The sequence below is a fragment of the Ailuropoda melanoleuca genome, chromosome 11, assembly GCF_002007445.2.
Source record: "Ailuropoda melanoleuca isolate Jingjing chromosome 11, ASM200744v2, whole genome shotgun sequence".
Taxonomy (NCBI): Eukaryota; Metazoa; Chordata; class Mammalia; order Carnivora; family Ursidae; genus Ailuropoda; species Ailuropoda melanoleuca.
In genome coordinates this window covers 76,385,607-76,408,558 of record NC_048228.1, presented here as the reverse complement: position 1 = coordinate 76,408,558, position 22,952 = coordinate 76,385,607, and the positions used below count along the sequence as shown (strand labels likewise).

Here is a 22,952-nt window from a genome sequence, read left to right as displayed (position 1 = left end):
GGGCTCAGCACAATTCACTGAAAACTTTCAAGTCATACTCACTCTAAGATGAATTTGAGTCAACGATAATGATCAATGAAGAGACATTATTGTGTTTTCTTTGACTCAAGTTGTAACATTAGCGCCCAATGATGCTTTTAAAAATCAAGGTACTGCAAACTAATGTTTCACCAGTTTTAAATTGATAATACTCATTTTAAACAACAGATTCATTCCTAGTTCTGCAGGAAGCAGGAATGCCATGCAGTGTAAGCCTGCTTCCCCATGTGCATACACCTACCAGGAGCCCCTACCAACCCGGACCAATGCAGATTTGGTTACTGTGTCTTTCGTTAACTGTCGCACTAATTTTCTGAGGCTTAATCTCATAGATTCATTGAAAAATTACATTAAAACTGAACAGATATTAACCCAACATGGAGCCTTGACATTTTTTGTACCTCTGCATAAGTAATTCCTACATCTTAAGATTTATATTAGAGCCCTTTCAGTAGTAGTATTAACTAACTGCTTTTAAAGGTCTTGGTAGCTTAGTTAATAACCTGATTTATAGGAATTATTGCCACTATGTCTCACCTGTGGGTTTTCTTAGACTGTTTTTGTCACATTAAAGAAAATAATAAATATTTAACCTAAACCCCAAATTTAAAGTATCACTGCCTGCCTTCTGCACTTTGTTTTTCTCACTTTTTTTTTTTTAAATAGCAAACAGAAGCTACCATATTTATCCACACTGCTAAAAGCTTTGGATTTTTTAGGTGACATCACATTGTAACATAACAAATCAAAATGTACATCAACATCCTTTTGAAGAATATGTATGATAACAAGTAAAAGTAGCTTAGGAGTTTTTTTTGCCAAAAAAAAAAGTACTTTCTTAAATAACCATCCTTCTGGACCTGTGTCTTACAGTCCTTGAATACAGTCTTCAAATTGGAGAAGCATCTGCTGAACAACCACAAAGTCAACGAAAAGGAGGCAGATATGTATCAGTTTGGAGCAGGCCTTTTGTCAAACCAAAGTTCAATAAAACCTGTCAAGTACCTCTAATTTCACCAGCCTATTAAAAGTCTAACCCACATTTACTCCAAAGACACAAATATAGTGATCCGAAGGGGCACCTGTACCCCAATGTTTGTAGCAGCAGTGTCCACAGTAGCCAAACTATGGAAAGAGCCCAGATGTCCATCAACAGAGGAATGGATAAAGAAGATGTGGTGTGCACACGTACGTATACACACACATAGAGGAATATTATGTAGCCATCAAAAAAAAGAAATCTTGCCATTTGCAACGACATGGATGGAACTAGAGACTATTACGCTAAGTGAAATAAGTCAGAGAAAGACAATTATCACATGATCTCACTTATATGTGGAATTTGAGAAACAAGGTGGAGGATCATAGGGGAAGACAGGAAAAAACGAAACGACGAAATCAGAGAGGGAGACAAACCATAAGAGACTTTTTTTTTTTTTAAGATTTTATTTATTTATTCAACAGAGATAGAGACAGCCAGCGAGAGGGAACACAAGCAGGGGGAGTAGGAGAGAAAGAAGCAGGCTCATAGCAGAAAAGCCTGATGTGGGGCTCGATCCCATAATGCCGGGATCACGCCCTGAGCCGAAGGCAGACGCTTAACTGCTGTGCCACCCAGGTGCCCCCATAAGAGACTCTTAATCTCAGGAAACAAACTGAGGGTTGCTGGAGGGGAGAGGGGTAGAGGGATGGGGTAACTGGGTGATGGGCATTGGGGAGCGCACATGATGTAAATGAGCACTGGGTGTTCCATAAGACCGATGGATCACAGAGCTCTACCCCTGAAACCAGTAATACATTATGTGTTAATTAATTGAATATAAATTTTTAAAATTTAGAAAAAAAAAGTCTAACCCACTTTACTGATGCCACAGAGAGCAAGAATGAATCTTCTGTTAATGGCATCAACTGTGGGGAAAAGCAGAAGCTGATGGAGACAGGAAACTGCCTGCTGCTTGAGTTCTGGGTTTTCACTTGCTCTGTGGCCTGCGGGACCCCATTTATCTGCTGTGTCTAGGTCTCCTGCACCCAGGGCTGAGCGTGAAGCTTGCAACAGTAGTGCCTTGTCCTTCGTGGCTTGTGCTTAGACCCAAATGCAGCCGTCCACACGCCGCTGCTTCGCCAAGTGACACGTGCAAGGTGTTATTCTGGATTTAGCTGGGAAGTTTCAGTAAAATTTGCAAATACTCATCGACTGATTAGGATTTGAATGAAACATCTTTTGTAGGATTTGAATGAAACTTCTTTTGATCCCTTACCCATATTTTATAGTCATGAAGAGGTTTATGAAGGGGCGCCTGGGTGGCTCAGCTGGTTGAGCGTGCGACTTTTTTTTTTTTTTTAAGGTTTTATTTATTTATTTGACAGAAAGAGACAGCCAGCGAGAGAGGGAACACAAGCAGGGGGAGTGGGGAGAGGAAGAAGCAGGCTCCCAGCAGAGGAGCCTGATGTGGGGCTCGATCCCAGAACTCTGGGATCACGCCCTAAGCCAAAGGCAGACGCTAAACGACTGAGCCACCCAGGCGCCCCTGAGCGTGCAACTCTTGATTTTGGCTCAGGTCATGATCTCAGGGTTGTGAGATCGAGCCCTGTATCAGGCTCCGTGCTCAGCAGGGAGTCTGCTTGAGAATTCTCTCCCTCCCTCTCTCCCTGCCCCTGCTTGCGCGCACATACTCTCTCTCAAATAAACAAATCTTAAAAAAAGGTGTTTATGAAAAAAATGTTTAAATGAAGCACTAAAATGCTTACAAAACTGAATATTCAACACGACCTCAACCATGTCATGAATAATTACATACGTAAAGAAATTGGAAAAAAATAGACCAAAGTGTTAATAATAATAATAAACAATGATTACATTTTAGCAGTAGGATCGGGGTAGTTATTATTACCACAATCCTTGTAAAAAGCAGTTTTAAAAAATTTCTACAGTGGGCATGTGTAATAACAATTTAAAAGTTGTCTGAAGAATGTCGACATAATTGTCGCCTCACCTTCCTTTGCTCTGTATTACCTTCAGTGTTGTCGGTACAGCCCTGGAAAGGCCTGGAGGCCAGCTCTCCCACTCTCTACACTCCCAGTATTTAGGCGGCAGTGCTAAGCTATGAGCAAGGCCAGCTGATTCAGATGTTGGAAGAAAACGGAATTTCATATGCATTTACTGGCTGTAGGGACAAGTGGGTCCTGTAGGCTGATATCTGGGCACAAGGATGATGGCCAGCAGGCCAAGACAAAGCTCATATTTAGCGAGTTACAGAACAGAAACAGCCACCAGGTGTGGCACGGGACCCTGAGTCACCCCCTCCCTGGCCCTTCCCTGGTGCACTCCTGCCCTGACCCTCACAAAGCAGAGGCCTCCAGGCCCCTACCTGGCCCAGGGCTGGAGCATGTCCCTGCGGGGACAGACTTGGAGCGTCACTCCCTACTGGCGCTCTCTGGAGGCTTGCCTAAATGTATACATGGGAAGCTGTAGAAGCAAATGAAACATTTTTGGAGAAAAAAAAATAAAGTCTGTGTGGAAAGTAGACAGAGTTTTATCTATTCAAAAGGGAAGAAAGTGGAAGGAAAGATAGTACCCTGACCCACAGCCACACCATGCTGCTTTCTGGGAGAAGCCCTGGGCCCCGAGAAGAAAATCATGGAAAACCTCCTGTTCTCTTGCCCTGCTGTCCTGTGGACACGCTGTGGGATTTCCTAGTGAACACACGGGTCCCCGGAGAGAGAGAATAAGGGGCCTGTGCTTCCTGCAAGATTCGTGCAGGCCAGGGCAGACACTGGTCCTCTGGCTTTCAAGGGATGAGAGAGAGAGGTCAGGGCTTCCAGCAAAAGAGCAACGGGATCCTCGAGGAGCTGATTATGCCCCAGATGCCTCCACATCTAATTGCCTCCTCACGCACATTCTGAATATTAAGCAAGCCCCTCTTGCCGATGGAGAAGCTACCACCCCAGACCCCCTGGGTGGGTTTCATTTATCCACGTACGCATTCCGGCAAAGAAAGGCAGCTACACCTACCAGGTTTAATGAGACAGTACCCAAGGAACCAAAAACTGTAAAAACTTCTATTAAAGGGAAGGGAGAACATAAAGGTATCCCAAATGTCCCCAGTATCTATCCTGCTATCAGTAATTATAACTCCCCCCCCCCCGCCGTGTAATAGCATTTTAAAATGCATACCAAAGAACCCTGGAAATAGTAGAGTGACTGGGAGGAAAAAAGAAAGTAAGATCTTTGGTGTCAGTAAAACCTGAGAGAAATTGGTTACAAATGCTCCACTGCGTATCTGAGACATCTAGACAAAGGTACTGCTCTCAAAAACAAACAGGGCCCCTCGCCTGGATGTCGTCATGGTCACGGGGAAGTTCACCAAATCCACAGACTGGATCTTCTACACTTTCTCAGCCAGTACTACTATGTTATCAATTAGAAGACAAAAAGGTGTGGAAATGGGTCCTAAAGTAATTCCTGGGTACTTTTTCCTCCCTCATGTACTTCTCTGGCCCTAGGAACTCTATGGTTCTGGGCAAGTTACTCAACTCTCTTAGCCTCTGTTACCTCATCTGCAAAATGGGGGGTAATTACCCGCTGCATTACACTCACCGTGAGGATTGAAACAACGCCTGTAAAGCAGAAAGCACCCAGTAAATACTGCCCAGTGTAAGTGAGTCTTATTTTACGACTAGGAGCCCAGTGAATTCCTTGGAGGTCACTTAACTGACTTTGTTGTTGCAGCTATTAAGTAAAGCTCTTCCCAGGAAAACTGCTCCAATTTGGTGTTTTTCCCACACTAGGGATGCTTGGGTCTTGAGTACCTAATTTTCACTGCAGAGCATTAAAATCTTGATCAGAGTTTCTCTAGCATTATTGAATCTGCTTTGCTGTATCACTGTTTTTAAAGACTCACAAAATACACCACCTATGATTTTAGAGGGAGACTGAAATTATTTACTGTCCTCTGATGACCATACCATCTGCAAGCTTATATCCTCCGTAAGTGTCCTTTTCGCATCATGTCTGTGAAGTGTAAGTTCCTGAACTGTAAATAAGTAGAAAGAAACGATGAGCTTCCAGTACTCAGCCCTACAGAGGCACGGTCATGCTTGTGATTAGGACCATGTCCTGTCTCTGTGTAATTTCACTGACACGTGGAGATGCCCCAACATGCCTGACACTGGGCTCGGATTTGGGACACACAGATGAAGGTGGTTTCATCTCTGTCCTCAAAGAGCTTACATGGCCTGCCTCTCCTCATATCAGGACACCCGGGAGAGACGGAAAGAGTAAAAACGAATATACAAAGACCTCCCCTGATACAGACTTTCACAGAAGTAGGCATGATGTGCAATGGAGTGGTTAATTCTGCCTGGGAACTGGGGGAAGAATTTGTTTCAGAGGCGAGTGTCCCAAGAAACAGCAGGTAAGGGAAGACCAGAAGCCAGTGTCAGCCTGCTCAGGCATCACCGACTGTCAGCTGGGGCTGGAACCTTGGTATATGGTGGAAACTGGGATTCAGATACCCAAAAATGGACAGGAAAACATTCAGGTAGTGAAAGGCCCCATGTGTCATGATGAGTGCTGGAATTCATAGACCACGTGAAGCCTTTAGAGGCTTTTCAGCAGCGGCTAATCTGGGGCTTTTCAGTGGGGAGGCTGGAGTCTGGGACGAGGTGAGTGGCTACTACAAACATTGTTGAGATAGGCCCGGATGAAAACAGTGGAGAAGAGGAACACTAAGTGACAGGCATCTGAGAGGTGGAGTCCAGGAGGCTGATGTGACATGTTAAGCGTTATGGCTGATCTGAGCTTGCTAACCTGGCTAACTGCGTGCTGACCTCTTTACACGGTAAGACTACTTACAATCTAAGAAAACCACTTAAGAATTCCGTATTACTAGGCGCAGGACAGTTTCCCTCTCTCTGTTCCTTAAAGTTGCTATTTATTGAGCACTTACTGGCCGACCTGGGAGGCACTCAGATGCTACTTGGTGAACTTAATACTTCCAACAGTATTATTAACCTCACTGTACAGAAAGAAGAAACTGAGGCTCAGAATGGTTAAGTGACTTGCCAAAAATCACAAACAGCAGAAGCAGAAATCCGAACCCATTCTCTTCCACCACACGCCGCTCTACCGCCCTCGATCTCACGGCCACAACAAGAGTTGTGCGGACTTCTACCAACTTCTAGTGAAAAGAACTCGATCCTGTACTCCTGTTCCTATCATTTGCTCCAAGTTCTTATTCAGAATATATTCACGGGTCTTCCTCCTGTTTAGAACCCCCGGACTACGGGTGGTCCCTATGCTTCTGAGGATCGGAAGCCGCCCTGAACATTTCCCCACAGGCACTTGTGGGCGTGTGTGAGGGGGGCTGGAGAGAGGGCCCCAGCGCGGCTACACAGCTTTCCCTCCAAGGGCTTTTAGCTGTTGCAAAATTAGTTACCCACAAACTTGACATTCCTGATTTATCTTTTTAAAATCCTTAGGAAATGACCACTGTGGGCTGACAGGGTCAGAGCCGCACGATCCAAGGTGAGTTTTCTGGTTTGTACCTTCGAGTGAGTGCAGTCAATCCTCATTATTTGCAGATTCCACGTTTTCCAATTTGCCAACTTGCTGACGTGTATTTGTGACTGTTAGGCCCGCGCAAGTGCGGGGCTCTGGCAGGCACCTGCGGACTTGTGCGGGTCACCGAAAATCCCAGCGGCCCGATGCACACACTCCCGCTGAGGTCGAACAAGGGAACGCCCTGCCTGCTTGTTTCAGCCCTCGCGCTGTAGCAGGTGTTCTTTCCATGTGCCATGCTTTCATAATTTTGTGTCTTGGTGATTTCGCTGTTTCAAGGGAACCCTGAACGCAGAACGGAAGGGCTGTCCAGTGCTCCTAGATGCAGGAAGGCTGTGACAAGCCTCAGGGAGACAACAGGTCTTAGAAAAGCTTCCTTCAGCAGGAGTTACAGCGCTGCTGGCTGCGAGGTCAGTGTCAATCTGACAACACTATATATTAAATACGGTCTCTCTGAACAAAAACATACATAAACATGCATTGATTGGTTGATAAAAATGTGACCAGAGATCCTCAGAAGCCCAGCTCTGTATTTCCCCTAGGGGGGACATTCTGGGATTCAGCGTCGACCGTGATGTTATAGAAGGTAACTACAATGAATTGTGAGAATTGACTGTATTTTGAGGGTGAAAGGGGGTAACAAACTAGATCAAGACTCAAGAGGCTTGGATTATAATTCTAGCTCTGCCACAGACTTTGCCTGTCCTGTTTTTAACCTCTCTGCCTATAAACTGGGAATATTAATACTTGTTCAGAGTTATGAAGATAAATTGAGAAATCATAAACGTGCTTTTAAAAAAGTAGAAAGTCCTTTAAGAATGTCAGTAGTATATTTCTGTATATTTGGCACTTAGAATGTCTCAAGGTATTTTTAACAGGTCATAATTATCTTACTTTGGAAGGTATTTTCTAAAATTACCATATATGATGATTCTAAGACCCACATTTTTTCATATTTGCTTGTACAAAGGGAATTCTAAGAGGCAATTATGTTTTGCAGTGTTTTCTTCTTCTTTCTTAGTGGAATATAGAATTGGTGTGTCTTGCATTCAATGGGGTCTTAAATTAGATGGCATATGGTATTTTATATCCAACTTCCCTTATGAGTTCTCTCGCCTCGTGCTGACCCTAAGCTTTCTAAACAAGTGTGCTAGCTCTAACCTGACACCCTCTCCAGTGAGATGTCTCCCAACATTTCCCTTCTTTTAATAATGTCTCAACTTTTCATATTCCTGATCAAAATATCATTTCCTTCTGTGGCCTGCTTATTTTATTTTAAAGATTTTATTTGACAGATTGAGAGAGAAAGAGAGAGAGTGCGTGAGCGCACAAGCAAGAGGAGATGCAGAGGGAGAGGGAGAAGCAGGCTCCCCACTGAGCAGGGAGCCCGTTGTGGGGCTTGATCCCAGGACCCTGAAATCATGACCTGAGCCGAAGGGAGACGCTCAACCAACTGAGCCACCCAGGCGCCCCTGTGGCTTTTTACTTTTAACTTATCTTCATCTTCTTTTAAAAAATTTAAACTTTTCAACAGACTCTCTAACCTCTGGTGTGATAATCTAACACCAAAGGGTAAGTGCTAAGGCTCCTTCCTGAGGATAAAGTATTTAGGTGCCCACATCTGCGAGTCTCTGTGGGAAGGAAGTCGGAAGACTGTTCTCCAGAAGCCCCTTGCTTGCATGTGGTTGACCATCAATAGGCCTCTGTGGATTCCTTGACAAAGAACACGTAACCCAGGCCCTGTCAGGTGGTGCGGGAAGAGCACCTTCCCCAACCTCTTTCTTTCTGGTAAGGTCTGCACTTCCTCGTCCGCTTTTATAGCCGCCCAGATGAGCTAATTTCCCTGTGTATTCTAACAGGCTCGCTGGAAGTCCCACTTCACAAACTGCTCGCAGGTAAGAGTGCTTTATTTCAGGAAAAAAATAAAAAACCCAGGAATCTCAAAGTCACTCAACAGCACAACTGTGGAGCAGCCAAAAAGGGACTAAAACCGGTGTCTCAGCTCTGACCTGGGCAGGCGTCCCTATCTCCTTGTTAACCCCATTTCCTCTGAATGCTACTCTCTCCTGTGTACTCATCCATCCCGCTGGGCTGTAAGGACAGTGATCCCACAACGTAAGGGTAGTTTCTACTACAGGCAGGTCCCAGGTCCCAGGTCCTCCCATGGAAATGCACTGGCCTTTAGAACAACAGCGGCCTACTGGGGCCATTGGGAAACCCTGACAATGCTTAGAGAAAATCCACCCCGAATTATCCAGGACAGCTACTACTTGCAAAATACTCCTGATCCATGAAAAACCTGATGGCTTTTTTCTTTCACTTATCTTCTTTACTACTTTATCCACTTTAACTTATCTATTACTTGCTGCACTTTTCTTCGAATGGCTGTCTAAAAATAACAGATTGCCCTTCCCCAAAAGTCATAGCTAATGGAGTGAAAGGTGGATTCTGAGGTGATCACCCATAATCTGGTTTGTTGTTTAGCCAAAGAGGGAGGTTGGGTGGTATGGACAAAGGGACAGTGATGCCTTCTTTTGCTTCAGGTTTTCATTGTAAGTGACACGATCAACTGGATGCCCAATGTGACAGCGTCCCCATGTAATGAGTACATGTGTTAAGTCATCACAAATAAGCTAACTTTTTTTTTTTTTTTTCAGAGAGTGAGTGTGTGTGCACACGGGGGAGGGGAGGAGGACAGGGGGAGAGAGAGAACCTCAAGCAGACTCCATGCCCAGCACAGAGCCTGACATGGGACTCAATCTCACAACCCTGGGATCATGATCTGAGCCGAAATGAAGAGTTACACACTTAACTGACCGAGCCACCCAGGCACCCCTTAAATAAGCTAATCTTTCTTGAATTTTACACTAATTTTTTTCTCTTCATAACTGACAAACTGATTTTTTCTTTCTTTTTTTTCTTTTTATAAAGATTTTATTTATTTGAGGGAAAGAGAGAAGAAGAGTGCACGCACGAGTGGGGAGAGGGGCAGAGAGAGAGGGGGAAGCAGACTCCCTGCTGAGCAGGGAGCCAGACATGGGGCTCGACCCTGGGACCTTGAGATCATGACCTGAGCCGAAGGCAGACACCTAACCAACTGAGCCACCCAGGCGCCTGGACAAATTGATTTTCGTTTATATAGCTGGGTTTCAGGATGGATTATTTACAGTAATCATGGTTCTCCATGTGAAATGGCTTTTGACTCAAGTTCATGGAGGTGGCTGCCAACAGGGCTGGACTGTTTACCCTAACAGTGGTGATCACAGCCTAATTTCAACAAGTATCATTCAATATTGGACCATCTAGAAGGTTCAAGAAATTGCAGCATTTTTGTCTTTCTGGGAAACAGAGACAGTAATTAGCGGCAGGTCAGTGATGAGTTATCCATGACACAGACATTTCACCTGGTTCAGATTCGGAAATGGGAGGAGGACTAAATCCCAAATTTACTTGGTATTTGCCAAGGACAAGCATTTAGGACTGGGAATGAGACAATACTACTCTGGACATTTGTGTTACCTATGTCCTTGCACTCTGAAACTCTTAGCCACAGTTCTGAATGGCTGATATAAGCATCTAAAATTCGCTCATCCCCAGGACACTATTTTCTCCCCCAGGGAAAGAGGAGGATGGGGAGCAAGATGGAAAATACTCCTTTGGGGAAGAAACTCCAAGTTAATCAACCATAATTTATGGAACTGTGAAAGCTATAAAATCCCACAGCGTTTTAGCTGCAGCCCTCTCTCAGACTTGGGAGAACCCAGTAGAGCTCTGGTTCCGCTGCATTGAGTTCTGTCTTCTGCACTGGCTGCCTGCCTGGCTTGGGAAGACACCACGACCTTTAACCCCACAGCTCAACTGCAAAGGGAGAGAAAGGATTTACTTCACCTCTTGCTTCTCCCCCACAACACAACTTCACTAAATCTAATTCCAAAATAGTTGGAACCAAACCTCAGGTCTATTTAGCAAATGCTTTTAAATGAAAGGACGGAAGGAAAATAAATTTCTGATTTGGCAATTCTTAACACTTGCTTTTGTTTCGTATGTGAGCTAATAAACAAGTGGGTAGTGTTCTTCAACATTTCCTTCTTTTTAAAAAAGTCAGCTGCCAAATTGGGTGGTTCAAAAGACACTGAGTTAGGAAAAGAACGAACTTTATATTTCTGTATCTGTCTTAAAAAATTTGAATGTGTTATATGTTTATTTTGAACATATTATATTAGTATAGTAAGACATGTATGTAATTAACCAATAATTGTGTACATTGGATACATGCTCAAAAATTTTTATCAATGGGCTGCATTTAAAAGGGCTTGAAGATACTGTTCTAGCTATGGATCTTACTATCTTTTGTAAGTCACAGACATGCAGGAATGAATTCAAAGATACAGGCAAAATTGGTACCTTTTTAAATAGTAAAAAAATAGCTTTGCAACCCAGAGATCTTGCCATAAAAATGACTTTACTACTCCACAAATCTAGTGTCTCTAAGAGGCAGGAAATGCCTGCTTTGCCAGGGGCACATAGTTTGGGATCAGCTTAATTACTGGTCTGTCTTTGATCTATTCGCTTCGGTTTACAGTTGCTTATCAACTTTAAGGAGGAGCCTGCATGCTAAAGAGAGACTATGCCTGTTGAAACTTAAGAATGGCAAGAAATTAACGGAACAGAAGAGACCACTTGTTCAGTACTACTCACATCCCCCCTCTGAAAGCATCATTCCACCTTACTCTCTTACTAATAAAACACATATAGCGAAGTCTTTAAAAATACAAAAGCCACTTTTAAAAAAGAGGGCCGCTTTTTGACAAAAACTCAGGCTCATGGCGCTGGGCCTACTGCAATCTTCACCGAAGTCTGGAATCACTTTTATATGGATAGATAAATGCAGGACGGTGGTCTTTAGGCCTATACCCGACTTAAACATAGACAGGACAAGGCTAGTAGTTCGTCCTGAAATTTCCGTTTGGCACTGGAAGAAGGCCACCCTGTGGGCATGCCCATTTTCCCCAACCTTTCTCCCTTATTGGCCCAAACGGAAGAATAGATACATCCACACACATGCATGTGTACACCCACACAGAGCTGAGACAACGGAAAGGAAGGATCTGCAGGTGGTTTGCAAGGAAAACGGCACGGTACCTGGGATGCTCTCTAATTTCCGTCGGAGCTCTTCATTTTCTTGTTGCAGCGAAATAACCTCCTGCTCCAGCTCTTGGCATCTCGGACAGTAGCCTTCCTCTTCCTCCTCCTCCTCCTCCGGCAGTGTAGAAGAGGATGGGTGCCCATGGGATTCGGAGGTCGCCGGGGAGGTCCAGCCACCTAGCGTATGCACGGGGGAGGCTGACAGAGGATCCACGTCGGCCAGGTGGCCGTACTCACTGACCGATGAGGTGTTTGGAGTCGGGAAGCTCCCCGAGAGCAGGTAATTTTGTAGGGAGTCAGTGAAAACCCTCAAAAAGGCAGAAGTCTGTTGTTTCCTTTGCATATATTGCATGTCTACGTCTACGTTATCTGAGGTCTGACTGTGGACCCCTTTCCCAATGGGACACTGCTCTTGTCTTTCAGTATAACTCGAGCCTTCCTGCTTTACGCAAGAAATCATGGATTGGGAATGGTTGGAGTCCAGAAGCTTTCCTCCACAATTTAAGAGACTAAGAACTCGACTGCATTGCTGGGCAAAGGCATCCAAGATCATTCGACTCTCTGAAACACATGAAAAGACACATCAGAGATGGATAGCCAAAGACAAGGGATAAGTGAGGTCCTCAATGTTGAGCTTAACATTCAAAAATGTTAAAAATATGTATTTCTACTCTCCATCCCAAACTGAAGTGACAGGGTAGGATGCATTAGCTTCCTGTCATTCTGCGACCAGAGGGGTGCCTGCAGACTTACCCCCACCCCCTCACTCTGGAAAATGGCTGGACTGTGACTTTGGGCACCGTATAGAAATTTCCCTCGCTGTGGCATTAACTGGCCTGTACAGGTCTGAACTCACACCTTTGCCTTCATTAATATCCTTACTCTAATGAATCGAGCCAGCCACTGCAGACTCAATTCCTCATTGATAGGAGGGCTTACAGCAATCATTACTTCTATTTCTGGAGTGCCCTCATGCCCTTGCTATTAATCAGCTGATACAATCCCTGCCGAGAGTACGTTGCTCCCAGATGCAAACTGGAGAAGAAAGATAAGTCGTTTTGAAGAGCTCACTAAACATCTAAGGTAAAACAAAGAGTGGCCTATAAGGCACATGATGACGAGCCCGAAAGCAAAACTGTGTTATCCAACATCTGTGTTCACTATGCTTTCTTTTCATTATCTGTGAACTTGGATTTCTTATCAAGGCCAATGTTTAGGCCAATCTATATAAGTATCATGTGAAAAGCAGTAGTGCCTCTTCTTAGAGCCTCTTCCATTAGATTGCCAAGTCTCTTAAAATGGCATGTGTCAAGAGCAGTGGTTAGTTCACAGAAACGTATTCGAAAGCATATTAATTGTCAATCAATGAAAAGTAAAAACCAACGGAAAGCAATCAGTTTAGAAAAACAAAAACCCCTCAAATTGTGAAAACATGTTTTCATGTTGTCAGTCTAAGGGTCTTGAAAATTGACCCTAAATGCAAATATCACAAGGTACATTCTCTTCTCTCCTGACCACCACCCAGAACAGACTATTTATAAATACAGGCTTACAAAGAGGTGGTGGATGCCTCTCCTTTCCTCTCTCCCTATCCAGAATAATGGCCACAAACAAAATACTGTAGATTTTAGATGCTAGTAACTATTTATGATAGAAATGTAGCTACCTGCTGTCTCTGAACATGTTGATCAGCTCTATTTTTTGTGTGGGGGGATAAACTTTAAAAATGAAAAATGGTGAGATGCTTGAGGGCTTCTATGGGGACAACAAGATATTTACTAAATATAGGCAGGGCCTCTTGTAAATAAATAGATCTTAGAGCATTTCATATTTCCTTGGCTGGAGTGGCAAGAGCACTCCGGGCAGGCTGTGAGTGCACAGGACTGTTTTCTTCCTGGCATAATGCTTTCCCACTCTTAGGAACAATACTACCCTTAGACACAGGCAGGAGGGCCCCGGCCCTAACCATCCTCCTCCATCCCACCCACTCCCCATGGTGAGGTACCCAAGATCCAGGAATTCCTTACTCAAACTGCTTCGAGGGCCTGTGTTGGACTCTTCCCTGAGCCATTCTCCCAAAGACAGACCATGGTGCCAGAGCCTGGAAGTTTGGACTGGGGCATCCATTCCTGTGTATGTGAGGTTCCTCCTAGTGGAAGATGAAGCTGGGGGTGGGGAGAGAAGGCCATGGGCTGGCTGAAAACTCCAAAGTCAAATCTGGTCATTAAGAAGGTGTATTTATCAGGGTAGGTGGATGGAACATATTTTATTTAACAGTTTGTTAATTATTTAGATATATGGTATGTAGGCCTGCATTTGTACTCTTGTCCTAAATCCCACAAGTATTAGCCACAGGGCTGTTTTTTACACAATGATTTTTGATTCCTGAAGAAAGAACCAGATGTTGGGTATAGTTCCAGGCTAAAATTGACTGATGGGCTAGGTACTTCGCTGAAGCAGCAGCCAGGGTAAAGTCCACTTGCTATCTGGGAGAGAAAGGGATGTGGATATGGGAAGTAACTTTTTATACCAAAACACTGGAATTGATGCCTCTGCCCCCTGCCAGGTGGAAGGGAAGAATGGGGCCCACGATTTAAAACGAAATGTAATGGGGAAAGACCTCAGATATTTGGGTATTATTTCTTTACATTGACCCAAACCAAATAAACAAAGTAAACAGTTGAACCATATAAGTGGGAAGACTTAAGATGTTGCATTGTCACTTTCACTTCTGGGTTTTTGTTCTTTTATTAGTAAAATCAAAGGATGATATTGATTGAGAATTTTCAATTCTAGCACACTAGCAGTTTTCATTCATTTTAATCCTATAATCCCATTCTAGACCTGAAGTTGTATTTACTGTTTGCATTTTAATCAGCACAGTCCCAATTGATTTACATCCTATACACCTTTAACATAACCTTGATGAAAGGAACAAAATATGAAAAGAAAGGCTAAAACAGATGTGCCTATAAAGAGTTGCTCGTATATGTTTGTTCAATGTCCTAAAGCACATTCAGGAGCTTTCATCATATTGATAAATCACATTAGGGTATAGATTTTAAGGAAAAAAACCTGACGTAGGGACAAGCATGATTTGTTTTCTTAATTGAAGGATAAACTCGTAACATGATGAGAAAAAAATCATTATGTAATACACTACATTATGAAGATAATGTATTAAAGGACTCTCAGAATATCAGAGAATAGCTACAACCATAAAACAGTTCCTGCCTTCAGTTTTTAAAAATGCTTCCTTCTGAATATGTTCTAAGAACTGACAGATGCAAAAATAGCAACCATAAGCCTTAAAGTTGAATTTCCCCTCTTTGGTACCTTAAAACATTTAAATAGTGTTTTAACATCAATACATGGAAGACTATGATGAAAAATATTACTATTACACTTGGCAGAAAACAGCACATCTTGCTACTTACTACATATTGCAGCCAGCAATACTTTAGCTTTCCAGACAGAATATAATTAGAAATGCAAGTACTGAGCAATGCCCATTATCGCTAAGAAATGGAGAAAAGTTGTTTTCATATGAGCACAATTGAATGGTCACTGACCCATGATTCTTAATTGAGCAAAGTGTGAACATGTATTTTGAATTTTTTAAACTGTTTTCCCCCCCTAGTTACAGATTGCTCTCCTCAAGCAATAGGAGGAAGTACAAAGTCAACAGTTTACAAAGGGGCTTTAAAACTACCTACTTCATTCCTAACTTCTCTAAAATTAAACACCGCAAAATGTTAGTAAATCACAATCATGAAGCATTGTAAAGTGACCACTTGTAATTTATTTTGCCCTACCGTGCAATCTGTTAGGATAATATCATGTTGCAAATTATGCCTAGTCTGATTCCAAAATCTGAACCTGTGATTATTTTAATTAAAAAATTCATTTCTAGAAATTCTTCTAAATTTAAGTGGTTTAATCCATCCCAAATCTGATAAGTGAATAAGAAGAGGGATGGGAACTTAGCAATCAAACACAGACACCTTACTTTAATGTCCTTCTTTGTAAGTAAAGCCTTGAATGGAATTTGCCCATCACAGCATATACCCAAGAGTATTCTGTTACTATGAAGGAGATCACAGTCATTGAGATTAATGGTAACCTTTTGATTTTAGCCCAGTGAAGGGTGAAATATATTAATATTAAAAATGCAGAAGCAGAAAAAAATTTTTTGTGATCTACTATCATGTATCCATACGTTATCTCTACCAAAAGGATTTCCAGCCAGTTCAAAATAGATCATTTCCTTAAAACATTAATACAACTTCTTCTTGAGAGAGGACTTCATGGCATAGAAAACAGAAGTTAGAAAACGAAAGCATCTTTGGGATCACCCTTGTCTTAAATCAACGAACTATGTCTTTTAAAAAAATGCCATCCAATTTTTTTTCATAATGGCAAACATCAACACAGCAAAACAGGATGCAATTTTTCTAAATAAATAAATCAATGATGTGTCAAAAATTAACAGATGAGTTAATATACTCGGTGCTATCAAAACCAGATGGTGCTTCCTAATATTCATCCTGCTCAGTCAATCCCTGAATATTTTCTGGACCATCGGTATATAAAATAGGATGCTGCTATTTGTGATGGCAAACAAAAGCAATCATGCCTGCCAAGCACATACTATAACAGGCAGCATTTCAGCTCTGCTAGACAGAAAGTAATTAGAATGCTTTTAATGTCCAAAAGAATGATGCTGATAGGCTGCCACAGATGTGTAGATTTATGAATATTTATATGGTGGTTTATAGCTGACACTTTTATCAGTTGAAGAAGATAAAATATCTGCCTGACTCAAAAGCTTGACAGTCAGGTTAATAAAATCTCATTAAAGAGAATGACCTATGCAATTATATAGGATTTATTGTAATTCATTTTTGATTGTACTCTGCTTAAAGATGCAATTTCCCATTTCCTGATGCCAAATTTAGGCTGCATATCAAGATCTACGTGGGTTTTAACTCTAAGCCTCCCACAGAGGAAAAATATGCTTTTAAAACCATGGTATATTACCCCTTTTAAGGAAAATTATACTCTTCATGAGATTTTATAAGAATGCTGAAAAATCTATTTTTAATCACATATTTCTCCTCTCCATGGTTTATGGCTCTTAATGGCAAATAAGATTCACTTCAACCTTTTCATCTTTTCATTGCATTTACTCTGGACACTCAGTTACATCTCTTCTATCCTTCACTCGATTCATCACATGGCTGTCTTGACTACTTTCCGTTTACTAGCAAGCTGGAGAGGCTGCAATAACACTTTTGTGAGGGTGCAACAAGCAACTTACCACCTCCCCAGCCCCCTCCCCAATATGCTTAAATGGTGTCTGTCTGTGCACACATGCTCATTGGTTCAAAGTGGAACCACTCGTTCCTCAAAGAGCCAATCAGCACTTCAGGTGACTGTCCCTCTGATGGCCACTCACATCTCTGTGCCTGTTAAGAGGTGGCTTTGTCCATCAATGATTAATATTATGACCACAATTCATGAGGTCTAGTACTATGGCCTTTTTTTTTCTTCTTTTATTTTTTGCTGCCAGACCATTTTCCTCACTGCATGGAAGAAACTTATCATCCAATTCCCGTCTTTCCAACAAGCACATGGCATCCTGTCCTTGGTGCTATCAAGCTTACCTCTCTATGACCTTAAAGGAAAAAAAGGGAGCAACAGCAGCCTTGAGAATAAAAGGAAATAAAAAATATAGGGAGTTTGAGGGGGCATCAAACAAAGCCCCCTTTCACTCTTTCAGATGCAATGATGTTGTGATTTCCACCTGGGGACAGAGACAAAATTAAGAAGAAACACTGAAAGAGAACATTTTGAACAAGGTGAAAGGGAAAAACCACACAAACTCCTTGTGAAAGACAGCAAGGACACTGACAGAGTAGGAGGGAGCATGGAAAGGACAGCAAGTGGCTGGTGTAGAAAAAAGAAACAATGCAGGAAAAAGCAAGGTTAAAACTATGGATGATAATGGAAATGAGGGGCCAGATTTATAGTGTACAAAAGGAAGTGAAAGGTTGAAAGACATTCAGCAAAGACTGAAAGGAGAAAGCAAGATGAGATGAAAGACTGAACAGGCAGAGAAAAAGGGGGGAAACCCCAGTGAACATGGTCGAACTAAGGTTACGCAAAGGGGTAGGCAGAACATAGAAAATGGGAAAAGAACCCAAACTGGGGAGAAACATATAAAACAAAGATAAAGCAGAACAAGAGAATAAACATGGGCATGAATTCGGAGAAAATAAGACTCCAAATCTAGAGAGAAAGAACACAAACCTTACTAAGAAAGGGAGAACACAGAAGAAAAATAATGGACAAAATGGGAGTCACCTAACAATGAATATAAAAACACAACAGAATATCGGGTTAAAAGCAACTGGAAAAACAAAACAAAAAAAAGGCCACCCCACAAACAATAAGAATACCTACATACGAACCCCACTCAAAGCCGTCAAACATCTCCAAATCAGTGAGAGATATGACAAAACAAGTCTTCACTATTACCTGTAATTAGATTTTCTTTCTCAAAACCAATCCTTCATGCGTCAAAATATTGACAAACAACATAACATTAACACAGGCATCTATAACTCATTTACAAACAATGCTCATATTTTCATTAGGACAAAAGCCTTGGATCCACTGATATGCACCATTTGGGGGGCTCTAAAATGCCATAAAAGGCTTGAGCAGGAACTTTTAGTTCTCAGAAGCGAGATAAACGCGGCTCCGCGCCCTGAGGGAGCGCAGAGTGCCCTTGGGCTCAGGCCTCAGGCTGTGGCCTTTCCATCATCCCACCTCCCCGAGCCTAACCCGAAGGAAAGCTGGCTTTTCCCAGGGGGCCTCCTGCAGGCTCCCGGTGGCGAGGAGCCTCGTCCCCTGGGGTGGGTGCTCCCCACCAAGCATTTCTTCAGGGCTGGGGCCCAGAGGCTCGGGAGGCTCGCTACCCCGCGGTGCAGCCCCATCCCTCCCGGCGGGGGGCGTGGGCGGCGGGCCCCGAGCGCCCGGGGGAGGGGTGTCCCTGGGCTGGGGGGAGGGGCGGGACGTCCCTCTCCCTAAAGTCCGCCGCAGGGGCGAGCGCCAGGTCCACCCGCCTGGCTAGTGCAGAGAAATTCGCTGTCTTACACCCACGGGTTGGGACTCTGGGGTGGATGGGGAAAGAGGGGCAAAGAGAGCAGAGACGGCGCGCTCACGAGAAACACAAGCGCACAGAAAAAGAGAGCCCAAGAGCCAGCCGAGTGGACCGCGACAGAGTAAGAGGGCATCAAAGAGGTGGGGAAAAAGAGGATCGGAAGGTAAGGAAGAAGAGAAAGAAGAAAAAATAAGCGGAGAAAAAAGAGAGGGAAAGGAAGAAGTGGAAGAAAAAAGTGCAGCAGCCGAGGGTAAAGGGAGGGCGTCCTCGAGCGCTGCCAGAGCCGCGCCAGCCTCTCCCTGAGCGGTCGCGGCCGCCACCCTGGGGTGTCCGGCGCGCGACCTCGGCGCCGAGGCTGCCTCCCAGACCCCTCGGCCGAAGACGCCGGCCGCCGCCCGGCTTCCTGGGCGCCACGCCGGATCCAAGCGCGGAGCCACCTGTTAGGAGGCGCGCGCGCCGTCGGAAGCTCCGCACGCGGCGGCGGCGGGGAATCCTCTAGAAGTTGCTGCCCGTGCGTGGAGGCCTCAGGGTTGCGCTCCGACGCCCCGACTCTCTCTCAGCCGGGACTGCGTTCGCCCCTCTCCCCTCGCGCCCCTCCCGCCAGGCCCGGCGCGCGAAAGGGTGTCCGCCATGCCCAGCTTCTGGTTCCCGGGCCCCCACCCCTCCCCGCGGCCGGGCGGGAAGGAAAGTTGCGCCCAGGAGTTGGTACCTGCACTGAGCTCCAGGCTGGCGCCGTCGCTGCCCGCGCTGCTGCTGCCCGCCGGGCCCGGGCCATACCTGACGACGGCGGCGAAGGATGAGGATGAGGAGGCGGCGGGGGACGCCGCCGGCGGCGCCGGAGTCCTCAGGTGGCCCTGGGACGCGGCGGGCGTGCAGGATGGAGACGACGACGAGGCGGCGGCGGCGGCCCGGCCGGGCCCGGGGGGGTAGGAGCTCTGCGCCTGGAACTGCTGCTGCGGCGGCGGCGGCTCGCTGCTGCTGATGGAGACCGCGGCGTGCGGCGCGAAGGGCGGCGGGGGGCGGCGGCGGCCGGACGTGCGGCAGCTCCACCAGGGTGGGTCTGTCGTAGCGCTTGGCCAGCGCTGGTCTCTTGCCGGGGAACGTCTTGAGGACGCTGTAGGGGCTGCGCTGCTTGTAGATTTTGGGGACGCTGGGCCCCTCCTCCGCCGGCTGCATCTCCTCCTCCATCCTGCGCCTCGGGGCCGGTCCCCGGTCGCACGCCCCCTCCCCGCCGGGCGCCGGGCTCCGAGGGTGCCTCCGCCTCCCGCCCGCCGGCTCTGCCCGAGTGCGCGCGAGTGGGAGGGTGTGTGCCTGGGCCGCCGCCGCCGCCGCCGCCGCCGCCACTGCCGCCTGTCGCTGAGGCTGGCATCGCTGAGCCCCCGCGCGGGGGGTTGCCGCCCGAGCGCTGATTGACAGGCCGCCTCGCCAATGCCTGGAGGGAGAAAGGAGGTAGAGAGCAAGTGTTTAGGGTAATATCTGCTAATGATAATGGGGGCGGGGGCGGGGCCTGGCGCCACCGCCGCCGCCCGTGGGGTCCGCGCGCCGGGTGTGCGCCTCCGACGGGGGGAGGGAAGGGAAAAGCCGGATCCCGAGGGCGCGCGGGTAAACAGGGCGAGGTCCCGGCCAGCGCGAGACTTTGGAGCCCCAGGTGCGGACTTGAAGCTTTTGCTGTTGCGGGCGGGGCTCGGCTTCGGAAACGAGCTCCTGGCGCCCCCTACGTGACCCCAAACTCTCGGGGTTGCACGGAGAGGCGAGTAGTAGTTGGCGCCGGGCGTGTGTGCCTTGAGAAGGTATTGCAGCCAGTTCTGCCCCTCGGAAATTGCTCCCCCAATCTTTTGGAAAGAACATCTTGAAGGTCTTGACCTAGGGTCGCTGCGCGTTGTTTGCGCGTCTCGGGGTCTGCCCACACCCAGCACATGACCTTTGAGCTCGTGCAGATCACAAGAGCATACGGGCTCTCGCACTTTCACATTATTTTATTAATTTCCTGTAGGGACCCTGAGAATGTAGCAGAATCATTTACCCTATTCTACATATGAGTAAACCGAGGCTCCGCGAGGTAATTGCCGAAGCCAGACACTCAGGAGTGTGTGGCCGAGTGCAAAGGTGCATCCAGATCATCTGAATTCATATCCTCGCTTCTTCTCATAGCATGTAGACTGCAATGGAGGGAGAAATCTGACCTGACACCTCTCTTTGGGATGGTGATTAGACATTTTGGACAGTGTCATTTAATATACACGTAAACGTGAGAACCAAGGTGGCCCGATTGTTCGCTCCCTGTATCGCCCAGCGAGCTCCTCACGGCATCTGGGGCCATCAGGCCAGTGTTTCTGGAGGACACACAATTCCAGTAATTGAATGAGAGAAGAGCTTCTGTGGTTTGGAAGAGGCTCCCTATGGAGTAGAGATGTCATCAAATCTAGAGGAGTGCCCTGGCTTCTCCCAGAGGCTCCTTGGAGCAAATCATCCCCCTCCTAGGCGGGCGCCCATGCCAGTATACTCCCTCCCAGGATTGGTTTCCAGCCTGTCAGTCTTCATTCTCCAGGTTAGGAACCTGGGTGCATCCCCACCTTGAGGTATGACCCTCCTCTCTTCACTCTGAAGTTACATTCCTTTTCCGAGTTTTCCTTTCAGGCTTGGGAAAGTGACCCATTTTCTTCTGGGGGTTCAGGTCCTTCGCCTCTTATTTCCCATATCTCCCCATACCTTCAAAGCCTTCTCTCTTCGCTGGTTCAGCTTCTGTGTTCCTCCACCCAGGATAGTCTCCCTCTTTCCTGCAGCTTCCTCAGATCATGCTGTGGGTACCCCCCCTTCCATTTATTAGAGATGAAATAAATAATGCCATAAATAAAAGTATTTGGGAGTCCAGGAACTGTCAGAGCTGATTAGGGCATAGAGGACATTTTCTTTCTCATTATGCAGAAGCATTTCATGGGGAAATAAAAGAGGTTTCATTGTAACTCATGCATGTCATATTTCAAGGAATTCAAGATATTAATCATATTTAACATTATTTGCAACATTTCTCCCTGGCTTCTGAAAACTGCTAAATGAGGACACGTGGATCACTAGGAAAAAGGGAGACAAGCATGAGAGGGACAGTTAAGAAGTAATGAAATGCTGGTAAAAGACAGGGAGAGAGAATGAGATGCCAGAGAGATGTTTCTTAGGCACGTAAGTGAGAAATGGGGGAGCTTCTTCTGAGATGTGAGACAGCTGAAATTGAATGATATACTGGAGGAAATAAATGATAACAAACCTCCCCACACTTTTCTTTCTATAAAGCAGTTCTGAATTTTGCATTGAAACGTTTCCCTCCCACTTTACTCCCAGATAATTTGCCAGTAAGTCCTGGCGTTTGAAAAGAAATTGGGGTAGTGGCAGTGTTTGTGTGGGGTGGCTTAGAGGGGAGAAATTTTTGAGTTCTTCTGAAGAAGTAATTTCCTATACCTGAGAGCATTCTCTTTTGGTTACGTATTTTTAGTTTATATCATCCCCACCACTTAAACACCTTAAGAGAATGGGATCAGTACTTCTGTTGTTATATTTTACCACCTAAAAGGACCTGTCATCCTATGCATCAAAAAGTGGTCATTTCTATAAAACTAAATGCTAAAATTAGTGGTTTAGCTTTAAAAGAAAAGGTAGGGGGAGGGCTCCTAGTGGAAAATATTAGAAATTTAGAAACGATCAACTTCATATCCTCATGCTAACAGTCACCTACATCTGGGTCCATAGAAAAATGAAGTGCTTAATAATCACTCTTGAGAAAACAAAATGGGCATTTATTCCAAGTGTGGAGTTGGACTCAGTTTTAAACTTGTAACTGACCACTAATCCCTGCCTGGGATTGTATTTAGCTGAGTATTGTATATAAATGTAATGTATGGAAGTGTTTATAAAATCACTGGTAGCACTTTGTAAGCATCTTTCTGTAAGTTATAGTCTAAATTATAAGATGGTGACTTTGCTGATGTCTTCTCTTTAGGGTCTCATGGGGGCTGATAGGATGGTAATTACACCCATGCTTTAAATCTC

General features: G+C 45.2%; 1 protein-coding gene across 1 annotated transcript in view; it reads right to left on the bottom strand.

The window, feature by feature from the left end:
* Positions 1-20,222, bottom strand: part of BEND4 (BEN domain containing 4) — a 36,782-nt gene extending 16,560 nt beyond the window's left edge. The window contains 3 exon segments of the mRNA XM_034671883.1: positions 11,741-12,304; positions 19,621-19,931; positions 19,933-20,222. Coding sequence (XP_034527774.1) covers positions 11,741-12,304; positions 19,621-19,931; positions 19,933-20,099 — 1,042 coding nt within the window. The 5' untranslated portion in view covers positions 20,100-20,222.
* Positions 20,223-22,952: the final 2,730 nt, after the last annotated feature.